The sequence below is a fragment of the Sylvia atricapilla genome, chromosome 3 (genome assembly GCF_009819655.1).
Source record: "Sylvia atricapilla isolate bSylAtr1 chromosome 3, bSylAtr1.pri, whole genome shotgun sequence".
NCBI classification, from domain to species: Eukaryota; Metazoa; Chordata; class Aves; order Passeriformes; family Sylviidae; genus Sylvia; species Sylvia atricapilla.
The window spans coordinates 43,890,682-43,909,707 of NC_089142.1; the positions used below are offsets into that span (position 1 = coordinate 43,890,682).

At 38.9% G+C, this 19,026-nt stretch overlaps 1 protein-coding gene across 1 annotated transcript in view; it reads left to right on the plus strand.

The window, feature by feature from the left end:
- The window catches only part of CRYBG1 (crystallin beta-gamma domain containing 1), a 97,198-nt gene that overhangs the window by 76,005 nt on the left and 2,167 nt on the right, over nt 1–19,026 (plus strand). The window contains exons 15-22 of the mRNA XM_066315204.1: nt 3,172–3,298; nt 3,478–3,510; nt 5,269–5,378; nt 5,601–5,730; nt 9,399–9,538; nt 11,805–11,928; nt 13,067–13,225; nt 16,132–16,294. Coding sequence (XP_066171301.1) covers nt 3,172–3,298; nt 3,478–3,510; nt 5,269–5,378; nt 5,601–5,730; nt 9,399–9,538; nt 11,805–11,928; nt 13,067–13,225; nt 16,132–16,294 — 986 coding nt within the window. The remainder of the gene's footprint in view (nt 1–3,171; nt 3,299–3,477; nt 3,511–5,268; nt 5,379–5,600; nt 5,731–9,398; nt 9,539–11,804; nt 11,929–13,066; nt 13,226–16,131; nt 16,295–19,026) is intronic.

The following is a 19,026-nucleotide window of genomic DNA, read 5'->3' on the forward strand; positions in this document are numbered from 1 at the left end:
TTAAGGAAATAATTTGGTAATGAGTTGGTAGTAAATTTAACTGAGATGCACTCAGGAAGGTAACGTGAGTGAAACTGGAGACACAAGGTACAAGAACAAACCTCCACTGGGAGCTGGAAAGGGCAAGTACCCCTGGCTACCCTACTGGAGAACACTTCAAACAAATGTTTAATTTCTCTGTATTTCTGATCTGATGTTCAGAAAAAAACCTTTCAAGGAGCCACAAAATTAAAGCTTGCAGATTCCTGGGATACTAAGAATCATAGTCACAAAGGAGCATGATGAACCCATTTTCTCTTTCTTATCAATAGAACCTTATCCTCTCTATCAATTACGGTACAAATCTGCAAGTGCCAGTTAACTTTCTGACTTGCCTCCTAAAGTTAGATGAGGTGAGTCCTGGGCTAACTGAGGGCAAATCTGATTTTTGGTGAGTTACCCATGTGCAGATTATTTTCTTGGCTGTACTTTCAGATCCTGGTTGGAGCTGCACGTGTGGTAGATGTCATACATAGAAGTTTTTGGAGAAAGATTCTCTGTGTGTAATAGTACTAACAATATATAATCAAAAACTTCATGCTATTTCTGTTTTCAGGGGCATGGATGGTGCCCAGGAGTGAAGGTCTCCAGCACCCTGAGATGGAGCTATTGCTCAGCCTCACTAAGGCAGTTTGTACATCTGGGGGTTACAAAATCTGTTGTGTTGGGAGAGTTCACTCCCTGTGGGGCTGGATGGTTACTGCCATGCTGCAGAGCAGCACTTCAGTTTTTGTTGTGCCTGGCAGCTGGAATGTGGCTCCCTTGCTCAGCTGTGCAGGCAATGTCTTGCTCTCCAGGCCTTTCTGTTAAGTCAGAATTTGGATTAAGGCAGTGCTCCTTCCCAGGGATAATCTTGAGGTCTGACAGGTTTAGCTGGTACTGAATTCAGCTGCCTGTCCTTGATGATGTTATTACTACTTTCAGCAGCTTATATGGGCTTCTGAATGAAGTGGAGAAGTATAAGTATTTCACCATTAAGCTCTGACTCTAGGAACTGTCTAACTACATTGGCTGACTTGCATAGAAGAGTGACACTTAATTATTTAAATCCCATATATTTAAATGCAAACATGTGCAAGTGAGATTCCTTGATTACTTCTGCATTCAGTCTTGCTTTTAGATGGGGGAAGCTGAACAACTGCAATCCAGGGATTCTCAGGAGGCTGCTGACATGTCTTACAGTTTACTTTATGTCAGAAACACCAGTTTCCGTAGATCTCAATCAAGTAAAACTTACCATGCACCACAGCTGTATCCTTGTGCACTTGTGCATTGAAAAATCTAGTGAATGCCTGCTGAAGGAAATCTCATTTCACTGCTTTTGGTATATGTGGTGTACAGGTATAGACACACCTGAGACATTTGAATTCTCTGCTCAATTTATTGTACATACCAATGTCTCTTTGATGAATTACTCTGAGGTGATTTTGAAATGGGCCTTGAAATATGCTGTAAGTAATTAGTACGTAACAAGTTGGAATAATTGATTATATCTGAGGCAGACCAAGAGATGTGAATAGGGATAAATGTGAATCACTGTTTGAGTGTTTGCCATGGACAAGTAAAACAAAGTTCATACTCTTGGCATGTACATGTTGATGCACCTTTGTTTCAGTTTGAGTTTATCCCACTTCTTCTATCTGCAGAGACTCTAGCATTTGTACTTGGAATAAAATGCAGCTTAGTAGAATCCAACTGATCGACACACATAGAAAATTAATGGGGAATTTTGATGTTGAAAGTTAACTTCCTCACAGATTTTAATGTCTGTATCATTTTACTGCTTTATGATACAAAAATTTTTGTTAGTGTAGAAACTCAGTAAGTTTCTGAGACTACTGAAAGTGGATTTTGGCATAACCTAGCATAACACTTGTTATGCACTACAGTGGCTGAAATTAGAAGCAGGTTGACTCTGAGTAGAAGTTTTTCTTGTAGAATCAGGAACCAGCAAGATGTCCTGATTCCTGCATAAATACAATTAATGAAACACAGCTGCTGCTGTGGTCTGTTCTCATATGGGCACTCAAAAAACAACCAAACAGGACAAGCAGTCAGAGTGTAAGTATGGAAAAGTTTGGAAAGTATAGCAGTGAAAGGCAAGACAAGAGGTTATCACAAAATCTACAGGTTATCACAAAATCAAAGGTAGTATAGATGCAGGAAGTGCTCTGTTTGGGCTTCCAGTATGGAACCAGGGTTAGAAGAACACTGTAGCAGAAGATTTATTGAATGTAGTAGACTATGCTTAGCAAGACTCACTGATAGGAGATATTTAAGGTTAGACTTAAAGTACTGCAGGAGTAGTGGGACATCAGAGAGATAGGTAGTGATTTGGTTGCTTTTCCAATACTTCAAGTATGTATCATCTCAAAAGTTGAAAGTCTTTCTAAAAGTCGTATTCTGACTGAGACAGAAGACTCCGAGTTTGTGGCCTACATCAAGTGTGAGATCCAACTGAGTAGTTACAATAATGGCTTTGCATTTAAATACCATGATCTGGTCAAATTTGTGGTGGTTTTAATGCTTTAGTTTCAAGGATATTCTTGCTCTTTCTGATTCCTAGCAGGGATCAGTCTCCTCTGCTTAGCAGATATGCCTGTTGCAGCTCAACCTCCTGTTGGGGTATTTCCTTAAAAACAGCTAAGCCATAGCTACAGGCAACATTAAAAGTCAGTATTGCTACATTTACTGCCCAGATTACTCTGAAAGTTAGGTTTTTTTAAAAAAAGCTGTATTCTGATCTCTGGCTGGTGTGTTTGGCTTGTTTGGGTTTTTTTAAGAGAAGAACTTGACCTTGGTAAAATGATAGAATTGAGAATTGTAAAACATCTTGAAATATACTTACTGGAGATAACTTTTAGGATATATGGCAGATGATGTGTCTGAACTTGTGGTTTGCTTTAGCTAATTCACTCTGATTTGTATCAACATAGTGCAAGAAGGTAGTAAAATTTGCATGGGATTTGCACTATCAGATACACTGGTTTGTTTAGGGTTCTAACAACATCACAATTTGGCACTTCAGAAACTTTTTATTTGTTCTTACATTATGACAGTAATGAATATACACACCTGTATTTTGGAAAAGTAGTGTGACTTCTACCAACCACCTTCTTCTTTCTCATTTAGATGGGTGGCTTATGAGAATGCTGAGTTTACAGGGGAGCAGTATATACTGGCTAAAGGGCTGTATCCAAGCATTGAGGCATGGGGAGGAAAGAATTGCAAAATATCTTCAGTTCAACCCATTGTTATGGTAAGGAGCTAATTTTATACTTGTTTTGCAAGTTTCTCTAGAGTATTTGGAACTCTACTTTTTCTATCAAATTCAGTTTATTTATATTATTTAAACAATAATTAATAGTAAATTTTGTGTGTTAATTTATCACTGTTGAAAATATTTTTTTTTCTTCTGTCCCCTCAAAACTTCTGCAGGATATTGTTGGAAGCGAAAGGGGTAAAGTCAAGGTAAGACACTTCTTTAAGAACATGAAACATACTTTGTCGTGTCTGTAACATGTAAATAAAGTGGCTCTTTGTCCAGTGGAACTCTCAGGTATTTTCACAGACGGCTAACTAGTCAGACAAGGAGTGAGAACTGCTGGTGGAGGAAGGCTACATTCCAAATCTCTTGTGTGAGGCACATTAAGACCCAAGGAAGGTGGGATTTAATACACAGTTGCCATCAGAACTTCCTTAGGGCACTGGCAATGTCTTAGTTCAGCAAGTGAGGTGTTTTGGGATATCAGTGATTGTTCTTAGGAGCTGGAGCCCACAGCCCTCTATGCAGAGGTGCGGAATGTAGTGTGTTGCTGAGGTGAGGGCTCTACAACAGAGATGTTGTTCTTGGTACAGATGACTTAATTTCTTTCAAACGTGTTTCTTTGGTTAAGAGTTTTGCTAGTGGTGATTGCACTGGAAGGGAGTTGTTTACTCACAAATACTGAGTTGTGCTTAAAAGTTAATGCCATCTTTGTCAATAACATAAGGGAAGGAAATGGCAGGGAGATCTTGCCTGTTCAGTGAGTTAATATATTTCTATGTTGCATTGTCTCCTTTCTGCAAGTACGAATATGTAGTTTTGACAGTGAGGCTTATGGGCAGCCTTTTTCATCCTTCTTAATTCTGAACCTTTTCAGGTTGGTCCCTGTACAAAGTTATTTTTATTTTCATTTTAGTCAAAGTGGTGAGTATATCATGGCCCTAAAAACTAAGGAGACAGTTCTTAGCTGTCCTGGTTAGGACAAACCTCCTGATTAGAAGCACGCTTCACTGGAATCTCCTGCATAGGGATAATGCATAAACTATGGGGAATAAAAATCTCAAGGCTGTTTATTTTCAGCTGTGTGCATGAAAAATTATTTGCATCTTTACATTATGTGCTTATTAAGACCCTATCCTAAGGAAGACCTTATCCTAAGGAAACAAAGAAGTGGTGGCTTGCAGCCAACAGACTGCATCCATCATCAGCGTGTTCCTCTTTGGAGAATGCTGTACCTGCCCACACTCCTATCTCTATTAAGAGTGAATAAAGCTGGTAGGCATGTTGTCATGTGAATGATTTCTGTGTGATCATGGCTAATTATCCTCTAGCCAAATTAGCAAGTTGGCTACTTAGAATGTTTTTCTTTTTAATAATAAGGGCAAAAGACTCTGGGGGATGTATCCTCTCTTATCCTTGGAGCAGAGAAAGAACCAACAACATGAGACTGTGTCTATAGCTGTAACAGGCTCATAAAGCCCATCTACCCTGGGAATATATACCACGTGTCTTGGCATGATGAGGCCTTTGCCAGGATTCTGCACCATTAGTGTTCTGAGAGGCAGGAAGTTTTCATTTACTGTGAAGAGGATGCATTTTGGAGATTAAGCAGATTGATAGTATAAAAGAAAACTTTTTATGGCCCTTGAATAAATGTGTGCCTGTTCTGATCATGCTGTGGAATTTAAACATCTTACCCAGCAGATAGACCAAGGAGCTATACTTGTTAGTGTTGTTTTAATTACTTTGTATGTCGCTAAGTGGTTTACAGCCAGAAGTAATTTTTGGAATTGTTACCTTGGTCTCGTGAGCAAGGATTGTAACACTGAAGAGGTGACAAACATAGGAAACCAAAGAAGTCTGGGTGTTTTGAGTATGTTTTTATCTAATTATAGAATTAATGGTAGAGATGTAACTGAAGGTAGAAGAATGAATTTCCTAAATATGTTTATAACTTTTTAAAGGTCCAGTTATTTTCAGAGCCTGAATTCAAGGGTAACTGCCAAATATTTGAAAAAAACACAAGATGTATTGATTCATTTGCTGTGAAGTCTTCAAAAATTTTAGATGGCAGGTAAGTTATATTGAATGAATACTGCAAAATCACTAAAATGGTAGAAGTTTTAGAAAAGCAACCAGCTTTCTAACACGTGAGGTGCTTTCATGTATGGGGACTTACAGAGAACTGTGCTCTGCTATTTGCACATCAGCCTTTCAGGACAAAACATTGTAAATAACACATCTGCATTTTACTGGCACAGATGTCTTAAGAGGAAACTTCTCCTTCTTTCTGCAGCTGCATAGTGTATGACCAGGAGGAATTCACCGGTAACCAGTATGTGTTGGAAGAAGGGATCTATCCTGATCTGACAGCAATGGGTTGTTCCCCCCAAACAGTTCTAAAATCTTTACAGATCATAAATATTGTAAGTAAAACCTATTAGAAATATTGTAACGATAAGGACAGTGATGGTTCTTCATTTTTGCAACAATAAAAATTCTAGGACACACATGCAACAGAGGAGGGGTTGGGTTGGGGTGGGGAGGTGATTGTCTGTTTCTTTGGGTTTGGTTTTTTTCCTGTGCAGTAGCAGTTAGATGTCCTAGCTGCAGTTAGTCAGGTTTTCTTGGCCACTGTGCTGTTTCTGTAAAGGAGAAGATGTTACAGAAGCAACTGCCTGGGATGCCTGTTCTTAGTAACAGCTTATAAAAGAATTTCAGTAAAGAGTCAAGGAGAGACCACTTAGAATGGGTCGAGAAAGTGATGGGACAGTGTGAAGAAATACCTGTACCATGGACCTTGTTTTTGATGCATATTTAAAAAGCAGGCTTAATTAATCAACTTTGCATGAAAAACATGTAATTATAAGACACTGTTGTTACCGTCAGGGCAATGGAATTTGAGCTAATCACAAAATAATGCACCCTTCTAGATAAGGTAAAGCAACACCCAATACTATTTGGCAAAATCAGACAGCGTTGTTATGTGTGGTGGATACAAATTGAACTACATTTACATATTTTGTAACTCATCAGTGGCCAGGAACGAGTTTGCTCAAGCTAATAACCAATCATTATGATGGATCACTTTGGGAATATGCAAGTATCTTTTAAGATCAAAGTAATTAGTAGAAAAATTTGGTCAGGATTCCAGGAACTTACAGTAACATGAGGAGATGGTACTCATTTTAAAAAAGGAGGAGTTCACTATTGAATATCTTCTTTGACTTTGACAATTTTATTGCACTCCACTGTAATTTTGGTAACCTGTCAGTGGTGTGGCAGTTGATGAAGGAGAGCTTAAAATGTGTCATCCTCTTTCATGGCTCTGGAGAATTTTAATGTACTCTGTAAACAAACAACTGCAGCAAGTACATCTGCCTTCTGAACTCTTTGACTGTCTAGCAGATAGATCCTATTAAAAATAATAGAATTGTTTCTAGGCACGCTTGGTGGGTGATCACCATGAATTAAAATAAGCTTTTCTGTACATGTCATTAGTTCCTGGGTTTAAAATGCTTGTTTCATGCTGGAGGGATCAGCTTGCTTTTAGAAGATTTGCTATTTGTGACAGAGACTGTTGTGTTAAAACAGAAGTGCCAGTTCTGCGCTTCTTTAAGTGCTTTACGCTTGTGAAACTTGTGACAAAACGTAGGGCTAGAACACTTCAGACAGTAGCGCACAGCTGCATCTGTCTGCAATCATGTGCTGCTGCTTCCTTCTTCAGAGGCTCCCTAGCTGTGGAGAGGAGAATGGGTCACTTTGCTCATTGGTTTATTGGCAAACCAGAATAGAAAGACTGATAATTTCTATCTAACTACTTAAATTGTTTGTTTGTCCTGGTTTCACTTCTGGGACTTACTTTGGGACTGTATTTTGGCAGTGCCAATCTTAATTTCTGCCCACCACCTGCCATTTCTATAGTTGTTCTCAGGATTTTTCATGACATTTCTACACAAGAAGCGCTTTTGCTATTTTACTGTCATGTTACTGTATTTATCTAGTTAAACTCCCCTTTAGAGGGATCATTTTATAAGGGACCTTAAAAAAAGGAAATTAAAGGGATATTTGATACACTTGTAAGTGAAAGCCAAAAGGGCTTTTTAAAATCAGGGAACTTATGAAACTATATTAAAGGCTGTTTATAAGCTCAAGGGTTTTGGAGTTTAGATTCCACTGTATCTTGGTTGTGCTTTCTTGCTCCACATGGTTGTGCTTGCATGCTCCACATGGTTGTGCTGCAGATAGAAAATAGCATTTCTCCTTGAATCTGACACAGGTTCTTCTTCCTGAGCATACTATAAAAAACAGCTGTGAATGTGGTTTATACTTGAACAGTCATCTGAAATTACATTTTAATCAGAAACTCTGTGTAATAACTAAATGTAGATATGCAGGAACACCAGCCTAGTAGACTGCAGTACATGGGAAGTACTGACAGAAAATTCATGAGCTCACCTTGCACTTCTCACTGTTTTATATAACAGTGTTGCTGCTGAATCAAAAAAATGCCCAGTGTCAGGTGTGGCAGAAAATGGGAGGATTTCCTTTTCTGTTTCTGTTTTCTTTGAAAGAAGATTATTTCTAAAGCATTTCATGAGGCTGAGAAGTTGCATGTCTTAGAGGGCAGATGCCAGTCTGTAAAATGGCTTAGAGGTCAGAGGCACTAGGACATCATCACAGTGTGATGGGCTCTTTTCCCATGGTAATGCATGGCAGTCTAACTGGTGTTGCCTTTCATGGTGGGGCTGAGCATACTCTGATTTTGGAGTAAAGCGACAAGGCCTCTTCTGGCACTTTCCACAGCCCAGGAGCACGTGTTCCATCAGGAAGCACAGCTCAGCTGCTCTGTGATAAGCTGGACTGCTGTGCAAGTAATGGTGACGCTCATGCAACGCTGTCATCTGAGCCCTTAAACATCCAAAGGAAGATTAAAGAGGAATTTAAGCACAGTCTAGAAATTGGTAGATGGGAGGTCTTGCCTAATAAATGCGCATGGAAGCCTGCATATATGAGCTGCCACGCATGCATGGAGCCAGCTGTGCCTTGGAGGGCCTGTTTCCATGCCTGAGGCTGGATGGGAGTCTGTCGAGACTGTGTCATGTCAGGCGTTCCCGATCCAGCTGATGTGTGAGTGTGCTGAACACATGCCAGAAGGAAGGAGCTCTTCTGGCTGTGCCATTGGTTTTATGCAGTCCTTGGCTGGAAGGTTTGTGAGAAAGGGAGTGGCAGTGTCATTTCTGTCTATGAGTGTACACTGTAACACCAGGACATTCAGGCTTAATTGCCTTTACCTTGGGGAATTTCAAACCCTACCTCCCAGCTTCCTCAGGAAGGCCTTCATTATGACAGGTTATTTTCAGTCCACTACAGATACCTTGCCCCACAGAAAAAAGTCCAAGGTTCCTTTTCCGTAAGACATTCAAATTGGATTCAGTGCTGCAGAGAGCGTCATGTGGGCAAGAATCCCTCTGACACCAGAAGCATTTTGACAGAGAAGGAGAAGAATCATCTCCTCACAGCAATTTGGAGGATTCCAATGTTAAAGCTTTTCATTTGTCATGGATTTTACCTCAGTAGTATGAATCTTGAGTCTTTTGTCTAGTCAGAGATTGAAGTTGCTGTAACCTACTGTAAAAGTTAAAAATTAATGCAGTAAGAGATAAGCAGTGCTGACAAGGTTGTCATCATTTGAAACTGTAGAAATCAATATTATCTTGCTGTCTGTTCAGCTCTTTGTATGAAAATTCCCACGAGTGGGGGTTAGTGCAATGGAAGAGAGATACAGCATTCATTAGAATGTATTTTAAAACATACTTAAGGTGTTGTGCAAGAATCAGGCACAGAGGTTTTTGTGCCTGAAGATAAGGAAGTTCTACATTCCACGCAAGAAGATACCTCATGCAGTATGTATAAGGGTTTTTTATGACTTTTCAAGTTTAAGTAGAGAGTCAAAGAGCAGAAATATTCAGGGATTTTGATCTTAAACAATCAAGAAGAAACCTGATATAAAAGGGGTCTGTGGAGTACTGATTTTCACAGTCACCATCTGGAGTTCCAACATCCTATAAAAGCACTTATCTTCCTTTTGCAGGAGCTGTCTGAGCCCTGCATAGCTCTTTTTGAAAAGATGGGTTTCCAAGGAAAGAAAATCGAATTCAGTACAGAGATCTTAAATCTTCAGTTCCTGGGATACAATCCTCGAATAGCTTCAGTTCAAGTCCTTGGTGGCATGTAAGTTTAAAATCACCTTTTGATTCTTTGGAATGAAATACTTACTCAACTTTACAGGTGTAATGGAATAACAGAATGTAAAATTAGAATATCATAATGTGTGTAGTGCATTAATGCCATTTCATCTTACAGAGCATTTTCATATCCTGTCTCAACAATATGTTATCACTGACTCACGTCCTGTTCTAGGAGTTGAAATGAATTTGAACAAAGCTCTCAACAAAACTCATGTCTTCTCTCATGCCATGTTATAAAAATCAGCTTGCATAGCATCCTTAAAACCAGCTTCTGTGCTCTTGGTTTAGGTCTCAATCATAAAAAAATCATTTGATTTGTGATCCATGTCATAAGTTCAAAATGCTTTTTAATAAGTCTTCATGGTCATCCTTTAACCTCTGCTATGGACACAGAGGTGCAATCAGACCACAATCTCACGTCTTTTAGTGTTAGTAGTAATAGTCCCTTTTACTTCAGAATTGGATGAGAATCTAGCAGTTAGATTTGGCAGGTGTTTTTAAGCAACTGTGTTCTCTAAATGTACCCTTGAAGATCATGTAAAAAGTAGTCTGTGATGCAGCCTAAAAGCTGTTTGGAAGCATTTTTAAAACTACAGTCCTGTATTCTAGGATTCCAGCAGATATCTTAAATTCTCTTTTTGGTTTTTTCCCCCTGTTAACCTCTACCTTCAGATACTTGCCTCCAGTTTTGGTGAGTTTTGTAGTTTGGGGTGGGTTTTTTTTTGTTTGTTTGTTTTTTAATGATAGAGCCATGTTACAGTTGCTTTGCATTTAAAAGTGTTCTTTTGAAGAGGTATATTTCCAAAGGTATGTGCTAGAGAGATGCTGTTGGGTAGCTTAAGACTGCCCTCAAGTGGATAGCTAATAAGCAAATCTGTAGAGCAAACCATTTTCCCCATCTGGATAAGCTGGTCAAAAGGTTTCCTTAGCACACTGAACTGAACTTTGAAACAAAGGCTGTAAGAAAAGGTACATGTTAGTATTCTGAAGCCTCCCAAGGTTTCAGGATCTTTCACCATAACCACAATATAGTTCGTTCTCACTTTCCATTACATGAAGTCAAACATCAAGTTACTTCTTTGCCAGTATCCAGGCAATGGAATTGTGAGAATTGTGTGTGTTTCCTGTCCAATGAATATATGGGGGTTTTTTTGGTAGATCACTGGAAAGAATGAAAATTCTGATTTCATTATAGCAGTGTCAGCTGCTTAAATTTGTCAAAATACAGGGTTTACAGTTTCCTTACCCCTGCTGCCTTCTTACTGGAGAGGGTTTCATTTTCTCTTCCTTTGCTAAGAGACCTCCATTTATAATTCTCTTAATTTCATACCTCCGGATAGATGTGTATTAGGCAGTGAAAACGCAACAAAATTAAAGTGAGTGTGCTTCTGGATGGAGAAGTCTGGTGACAAATCAGTCAGAGGAAGGAGGTAACCTGAAAATGGGCATATTGAGTGCTCACGTACTCAAACCCCCATGGCTACTGGACAGTCCCAGCACATCACTGTGAGAAAACTCTAGGAATTGCGCACTGTATGGCAGCCTGTTTTGAAGCCCAGACACAATTTACTGGCTGTGCCAATAATAGAGAATCAGAAGTTGGGTTCCAACAGATTGCACTCAGTATGTGATTGTGAGCGTTGTTGGATGCGTGTTAGGGAATGCTAAACAAATTTTTTCTATGTGCACTCTTGCTCTGTCTCTTTCCCACCCCCCCTTGCAGGTATTTGGAAAGAAGAGAGAAGTCATAGAATAAAACCTCTTTCAAAATACCCAAGAGAACTTCACCCTCTTTCAGTTTCCAGTATTTGCTTGTTCCAGTCTGCATCCATAGTAATTCTTTCTCCCATGAACCAGGCATGTCCAAATTCAGATACACAAACCAGCTGGTTCTGCACCTGCAGTATGCAGCATTTACAGCATATAGATTTGTGCCCCTTGAGGAGTCAGTGCCTCTTGAAAACAAATGGCATTTAAAAATTGGGTTCTCCCAAGAAAATGCTTTGCTTCATTCAGCTTGTAATTTTTTAAAAATAGAACTCTAATATTTGAACTCCTGTGTGCCCATCTCAATGTGGCTGATCTAAATCAGGTTGTTATTTTATTATTTCTTAAGGCCTGTTACAAAGGTAATTTGCTTTCCAGAGCTAAACACTGCTACATTGTGGGAGAGATTTCTATTAAAACATTTATTGATTCCAAAGCAGAATTTGGCAATTAAAGCATTGTCTTATTTTTTCTCCTCATAGATGGATAATTTATGAACACAGTAATTACAGGGGACGTCAGATGTTGTTAACACCAAATGAAATTCCAGACTGGTACAAAGCCAGTGGCTTTTGTCAGATAGGCTCTCTGAGACCTTTACTGCAGGTGAGTGGGCTTTGACATGACCTCATCAAGCACTAATGTATATCTTGCATTGGGGTTGTGGAGGGAGATATTATGCAGTTGAAAGCAGCGTTACAGCCTTGTCACAGGCATGTGACAAAACTTCAGCGTTGGCAATTGTGTAAAGAAACCTCTCTTTGAGTTTTGTGTGTAATAAAGACTGTTTGAATATGCTACATGGCTTTGCAGTTACACTGCTTAAACTGTTCATTAAGCATCCTTTAAACCAAGGTACAGAAGACAGCATGTAAGGATTAATAAATAATGGGTATAACTGCTATATATAAATGATTTTAAGTTGTTTTGTAACTGGCACCCAGACTGGTTGCTGACATACTGTCTGTACTATCTGCATTATTTATGGAACAACAAGAAAATTAGTTAAAAAAAAAAAAAAAGATACTCCAGTTAGTAGTGGTTTTGTGTTGACTTTAGAGGGAAAGTCCTTCCCTGCTTATTACTTGGCAGAATAATTTGTAAATCAAATGCAAATTTTATTCTTGTCACGCTCTCTTTATTTTGTTCTCTAAATAAGGACTATATGATCTTGTCCAGTGATGCAGCAGCCCTGGGAGCTTTAACATTGAGGCTCTTGCTAAGCCATATTTCATTGGAGAAACAGCTTTTTCTAATTCATAAGTTACTTGTACCTGTAACCAACTGCATTTGCTTGCTGTCATAGCTTTTTCTTTGTATAGCCTTAAGCAGAATTAGGAATAATGCATTTTGACTGCCCTGCTGAGAGCTTGTCTGAACAGAAGTATTCACGTGTAATAGGCCACACGAGTGCACCCTTAATGAAAGCTATGAGCATCTACAGAAGGAATGAGCAGAGAGAAGTTAGGTCTGCTCAGAATTAAAAAACTGTAGCTTTCCTCTGCTGATTTCAGTGCATTGGAAAGCCTAAAACTTTCCATGCAGAGTGGCGAGTTCTCACAGCCTGTCTCATCCAGATGTTTACGGGCTTCTGAATTAAATTCTCAAATTAAAAAGTTAAGCTTTCAGAAAGAAGGAGGGATGCTTGGAGTTCAGCAGTGAGAGTGACAGCTCTGAAGTTAACTCAGAGCAGTATGTGTTCTCTGCTGAGATTGTGGTTAAAGGGTTCTTTTGTTTTGTGCAGAAACGTGTGTACTTCAGGCTTCGAAACAAGGAAACAGGAAAATTCATGTCAGCTGATGGAAACCTAGATAATCTGAATCTTCTCAGAATACAGGTTGCAGAAGACACAGACTCAGATGATCAAATCTGGGTTTATCAGGATGGATTCATAAGGTGTCGGGTAAGGTTTGAGTTCAACACACATTTTCTCTTTTCCTCTCCAGTAGTAGGGGTTTATGGATTTAATTCCTACTGCAGCATCTATTTTATAGGTTTAATCTGTTTCAACTATAATGTAATCTTTCTATAGGGAGTTGGTTTTTGTGGGTTTTGTTCTGTTTTAATGAACTCCGGCATTTTCAGGTGACACAAACTAGTTGTATGGTATTTTGTTGTTATAATTGAGATTTTGAGAGAAGTATTGCTAAAGTATCGAAGCAGGGGAGACCTTTTAAAGTACAGATTTTCCTGATAATATTATGAACTATGCATACCTTCTAGTGGGACAGTTAGTGTAATGTAGGCTGGTATTTGTACTGGTTTAGGGCAAATTTGGGAGGAAACAGACAATTAAGAATACAAACATCATAAAGTCACCCTCTTCTGCATTTAGGCAAGCTTGAAGATAAAATCCCACTCCTTTGAGCCATTTAGGGGTAGGGTTTGTTTTGCTTTTTTTGTTTGTTTTTTTTGGGGTTTTTGGGGGGTTTTTTTTGTTTGTTTGTTTGTTTTTGTTTTTTTTTTTCCTTTTGTTGGAGGTTTTTTGTTTGTTTTCTGGTTATCCCTGTATTTGTTAAATCCATCCTTTTTCCTTTCCTCTGTACAAGTTTTCAAATGAAGCCCTACTTTTCTCACAGTCCATAAAACTAATCATGTGCAAATTGTCATTGAGGTGAGCAGAGGTATGTGCAGTTCATATAATGTCTAAGCATGAACAGTCTTAGGTAGGGATGCCAGCCAAAAGAAAATTAAGTTACTTTAATACTGTTAAACAGCTTGACTGCAAAGATCATGTGAACTTTTTCTATAGGATTGTATAACTTCAAAGGAGTCATTTATAACTATGTCATCTATGCTGGAGGGAAGAATCTTACTGTTAATAAGCTAAGGCATTGTTTGGACATGTTTACAGGACACATGCAATTGTAAAAGGGATTTATGCAGACAGAAAAATGATGCAAAGTAAGCTAAAAGCTTTAATATGACATACAAAAGACTTTTCTTTTGATGGTGCTTCTCAAACATGTCACTGAAACTTCTCATATTGAGACAGTGTGGTATTAAATGGCTTTGGATGAATGCTCCTGGGTTTTGCCCCTTTTTCTGTATCTCATAAAGCAGTTTTTCTGTGCACAGAAAATACATGGCTTGTGCGGTATAGCAGTCAGGTCGCTTAGTGCAGAGTGTAAGCTGGCAACTTAAGTGACTGAACTCTTACAGAGCTCTGCCATCTTTCTGGTGAATGGTAGTAAATTCATTTTGCACAAACCAAAGGTTGGTTTTTTCCACATATTATAAAGAAAAGTGAGCTCCTGGGTGGACAGCTACCTGCACCAGAGGCAAACATAGGTCACTGGAAGAACCTGCACCTTGCTGTAAGCTTGGGTCATCATCTCAGTGACTGAGATGTGGCCATGAGCTGTGGCTGGGGTTTTCAAGGAAGGGCTGTTTTAAGTATGTGGGATTAACCGGTAAGCAAGATATGGAAGTCATTCTGCTCTTTTTTCAGAAGCAGACATGAATGCAGGTCTCCTTACTCTCTGTGAGTTTCATGGAGATGAGTGTAGTTCTGGGGTTCTAGTGGACCTAATATCTGAGCTTGGAGTTTTCCTAGCTCCACTAGAGAATGCTTCAAATACAAGTGAGAATTTCACAACTAAATCAACTTTAATTCCAGACTATGATAGTCAGAAGTATCACTTTTTCGAGAAATAGTACTTTCAAAAGTACTTGTAAAAATAATTAATTTTAACAACGACAGAGGAGTGTTCAATCTGCCGCTGAAGTGTATTCATTAGTTAAAAGATGCAGTTTATGATGATCTACTGAAAATCACTGTTTATCTAGAAAAATTAACTGTTACTTAGTAATACAGCCTTACTATTAATACTCTTATGAAATAAGCCTAATTTTGCCAGCTCCTTTTTTAACCAAGAAGACATTTGCAGATATTTGGAATCAAGTAATACAAGTGACTAGGAAAACACTCTAGAACAAAGAAGCAAATATTACTGTGATACACTGTGAAATTCATACACTTGATACTGTGCAATTATGTTCTTTATATGAAAAGATAACTGCAAAACTAGAAATTACTGGGAAAAAATGTTCAGAGGAAATGGAGAGCCTCTATGCAAGGAAGAGACAAAATAGCGAAGACATTTTAGCCTACAAAGGATACGCTTTGAGGGATGATGTGCTTTTGAAGTCTCTGCAAACATAGCATGGACAACATATCCTTTAAAATAATTAAGGGATGGAGGAGAGCATCAAATAAAACTAGCTGCATATCAAATTATTTTTAATTTATATTTTTAAAAAATAGTGATAGTTACGATTTGGAACTGCCTGCCACTGTATGTAAGGGTTACAATACACAACAGTATTCACTTAAAAGGATTACACTGATCTTGGTGGTGACTAATAAATTCACACGTGGGACAGAAAATGAGCAATAAAGATCCCAGGATGCACGGAAGAGTCTCTGGGCTGGCAACTGCTGTAGCCTGGAAGAGATAACCAGGAACATACTGCATATAAGAATACAGACAATGTAGTCTTCCGTGGTATCAATGTAATCTTCAGTTATTGGCTGTTGCTAGAAACAGGTGCTAATTGTTCTTTTTGATCTGATCTTTTTGATCTGATACAGCACAGTTATTTTAATGTTCCCATGTAGTGGAGAGTGTCAGCAGAAACAGGAACAAAAGAAAGATGAGTTTGGGGCAAAAATAGATTCCTTGAGGGAAAGTAATTCCTAAATTCTGTTCTCACCTGATGGTATCTCTCCTATTTGACAAAAACAAACAGTGGACAGTAGAAGTAAGGCCATTTTGAATAATTGCTGTTGCCTTTCTGATGACACAGATGGCAGAGGATTGCTGCTTGACAATTGTTGGAAATCTTATAACTCCTGGCTCTAAACTTGGTCTGTCATTTGAGCGGAATGAAGACAAACAATATTGGCATATTAGTCCCGATGGCAGAATTTATAGCAAGATGAAACCCAAGCTGGTTTTAGATATCAAAGGTAAGCAAATGTTATCTCATTACATTGGGTCTTAATTACATGGTATTTGCAGTGGGACACACACTAAATGTGCCTATAAATTAAGGATGGTGCTTTAGTTGCTTTAATCTAGAAGCAAAAAAGACTCGATCAGCTAGTTTGACCTCCTGAATTATACAGGCCCTAAGACTTTATTTCATTTCTCCTACATATAATTTGGTAACTCACAGTACTTGCTTATCTTGTATTCTCAGTGTCCACTCACTGTAGATAGCCTCAGTTAATTTTTGGGCAATGTGAATATGATTATTTAAAATGGTGAAGCAAGAACAACCTAACTTCTCATTAACTTTAATTTCTGTAAGTGCAAATTTTCTTAGAGTAGTTGTAGATGCAATAGCCCAAGGATATTAGGAAAGCAAAGGCAGGCTTGTATAGTGGTGTGATTAGATGCAAAAAGGTGGGTTTTTTTTGTTTATTAATGTCTATGCCTATATGGCAAGCATGAGATTCTGCCATAACAGCCTGGGGTCTGTGTATTTTGGGATGTGTATTTTGGAGTCACTTTTGTCACAGTAATTTGATTTGTGTAGATACTGTTACTGAACTTTGTTTTCAGAGCTTCACAGGTCTAAAAAAGTAATGAATGATTAGCAGAATTAGCATAATCAAATGTTCTTACATAATTGCTTTTTTTGGGTGAAGGGAGTAAACATTTTCTATAGCTGTTCTAATAATCTTTTTAGCTGTTTTAAAATTGATTTTTAATTGATGCTGTGACAATAATGATGTCAATTACAATCACCACTACCCCCAAAAAAACCCAAACCAACCAGAAAAATAGCATAGTTAACAGTCAGCACTTTAGAACTAAACAGGACTGAACCCCTAGAATTATAGAATATCCTGAGCTGCAAGGGACCTATAAGGATCATCAAAGCCCAACTCCAGGCCCTGCATGGGACAGCCCAACAATCACACCATGTGCCCGACGGCATTGTCCAAAAGCTTCTTGGACTCTGTAAGGCTTGATGCTGTGACCACTTTCCTTGGAAGCCTTTTCCAGTGTTCAGACACCCTCTGTGGGAATAACCTTTTCCTAATATTCAATCTATAACTCCCTGCTTCGTGCCGTTCCCTCAGGTTCTGTCACTGGTCACCAGAGAGAAGAGATCAGTGTCTCCCCTTCTTCCCCTCATGAGGAAGTTGTAGACTGCAGTGAGTTCTCCCCTCAGTCTCCTCCAGGCTGAACAGAGCCAAGGACCTCAGCCATTCCTCATACAGCTTCCCCTCAAGGCCCTTCACCATCTGAGTTGCCCTCCTCCATATGCTTTGTATCTTTCCTTTATATCTTTATCTTTTCTTTTCTTTATATCTTTTATATCTTTCCTTTATATCTTTCTTATATAGTGGTGCCCAAAAATGCACACAGAACTCGATGTGAGGCTGCTCACTCAAGGGGAGCACAGACAGAGTGGGACAATCACCCACCTCAGCTGGGTAGGACTGTCGGTACTGTGCCATCGAGGTTATCTGATGTCTGATCATAATACAAAAGTGGAAGAAATAGTCACAAATTCTCCTTAGTGCTATAATTACAACCTTGGCAAAAACACTCTGGTTCAAGGAGAATCTTTAGTCACAATGACTGCATACCTTTTTCTAAAGTCCATTCTGAATTGCAGCAAACAAGCAGAAATACTACTGCATTGCCTTTTTTTCAGTTGGTCATGTTAAAAGCAGTTATGTATTCTGCATTTATAACTGAAGAACTTTACAATGGATAGGTCTGGTGGTGGAACTATAGCACTCTTAGCTTTAAAACTAAGTAAATCTGTATAGTAAATACAAAACATTTAGCCTTTTTTTGAGAAAGCTTAGTAGGAACATTGCCTGTTTCTGCCAACACTGCTGATCCATTCTGGACCACAGATTGTGCAGGTAAAGAATTCCTCAGCAAATGAATGCAGTTGCATAACTGTGCAGTTGCCAATGCCACCTTGTGGATAAACGGGCATAGCACAAAGGCTTGTGCAGAGCACCCATGCTATCCAAGTAAATAGTCTCCCTATCAACTGAAAAGAATTCCCATCTTTTCCCATTTTAATGTTTACATTCTATCAGACACCACTTAAAAACAAAGTTTGCACTCACAGTGATAACAGAGCTTCAAAAAATAACATAAGCTACATAGCTCAGTATGTTACACTCATAAGCTTTCAGCTGCCTTTTTTTTTTTTTTTGGCTAGTCTTTTGCTCAGTCAGGGAGGGTGAGACAGTTGGGGTGCAGAATGAAAAGACAGTGTCCGTGGGAGTGTCCTGGTGCTTTGTATAAACGGTTGGCACAGATGGCTGCTCCCAGTGGGAATACCACCTGCTTTGCAGGTGTGTTGTACTACAGGAAACACACGTGTCCTACATTTCCGCAGTACATATTAGATCTGAGGGGAAAGAAACATTAATTCTGACTTTCAGCTCCAGTCAAATATGTCTTTGCTTCCCAGTTTGTTAAGTCAGAATATTAATGGTGCTCTTCTATGAGAACGTGTTTGGCGTTGCATCATGTAAGTAGATTAAGCTCTTCTAAGAAATGTTTCTGTTTTGCATTCAGATATGTTCAGCTGGCAGTGGAAACAGCTGAACACTGGGTGATACATTGTGCATGATGACTTGTGATTCATCTGGTCAAAATAAAGGACAAGGGCAAGGAATAAAAAAGAGTGCCAGACCTTGTCCCTGACATGGTCACGTGT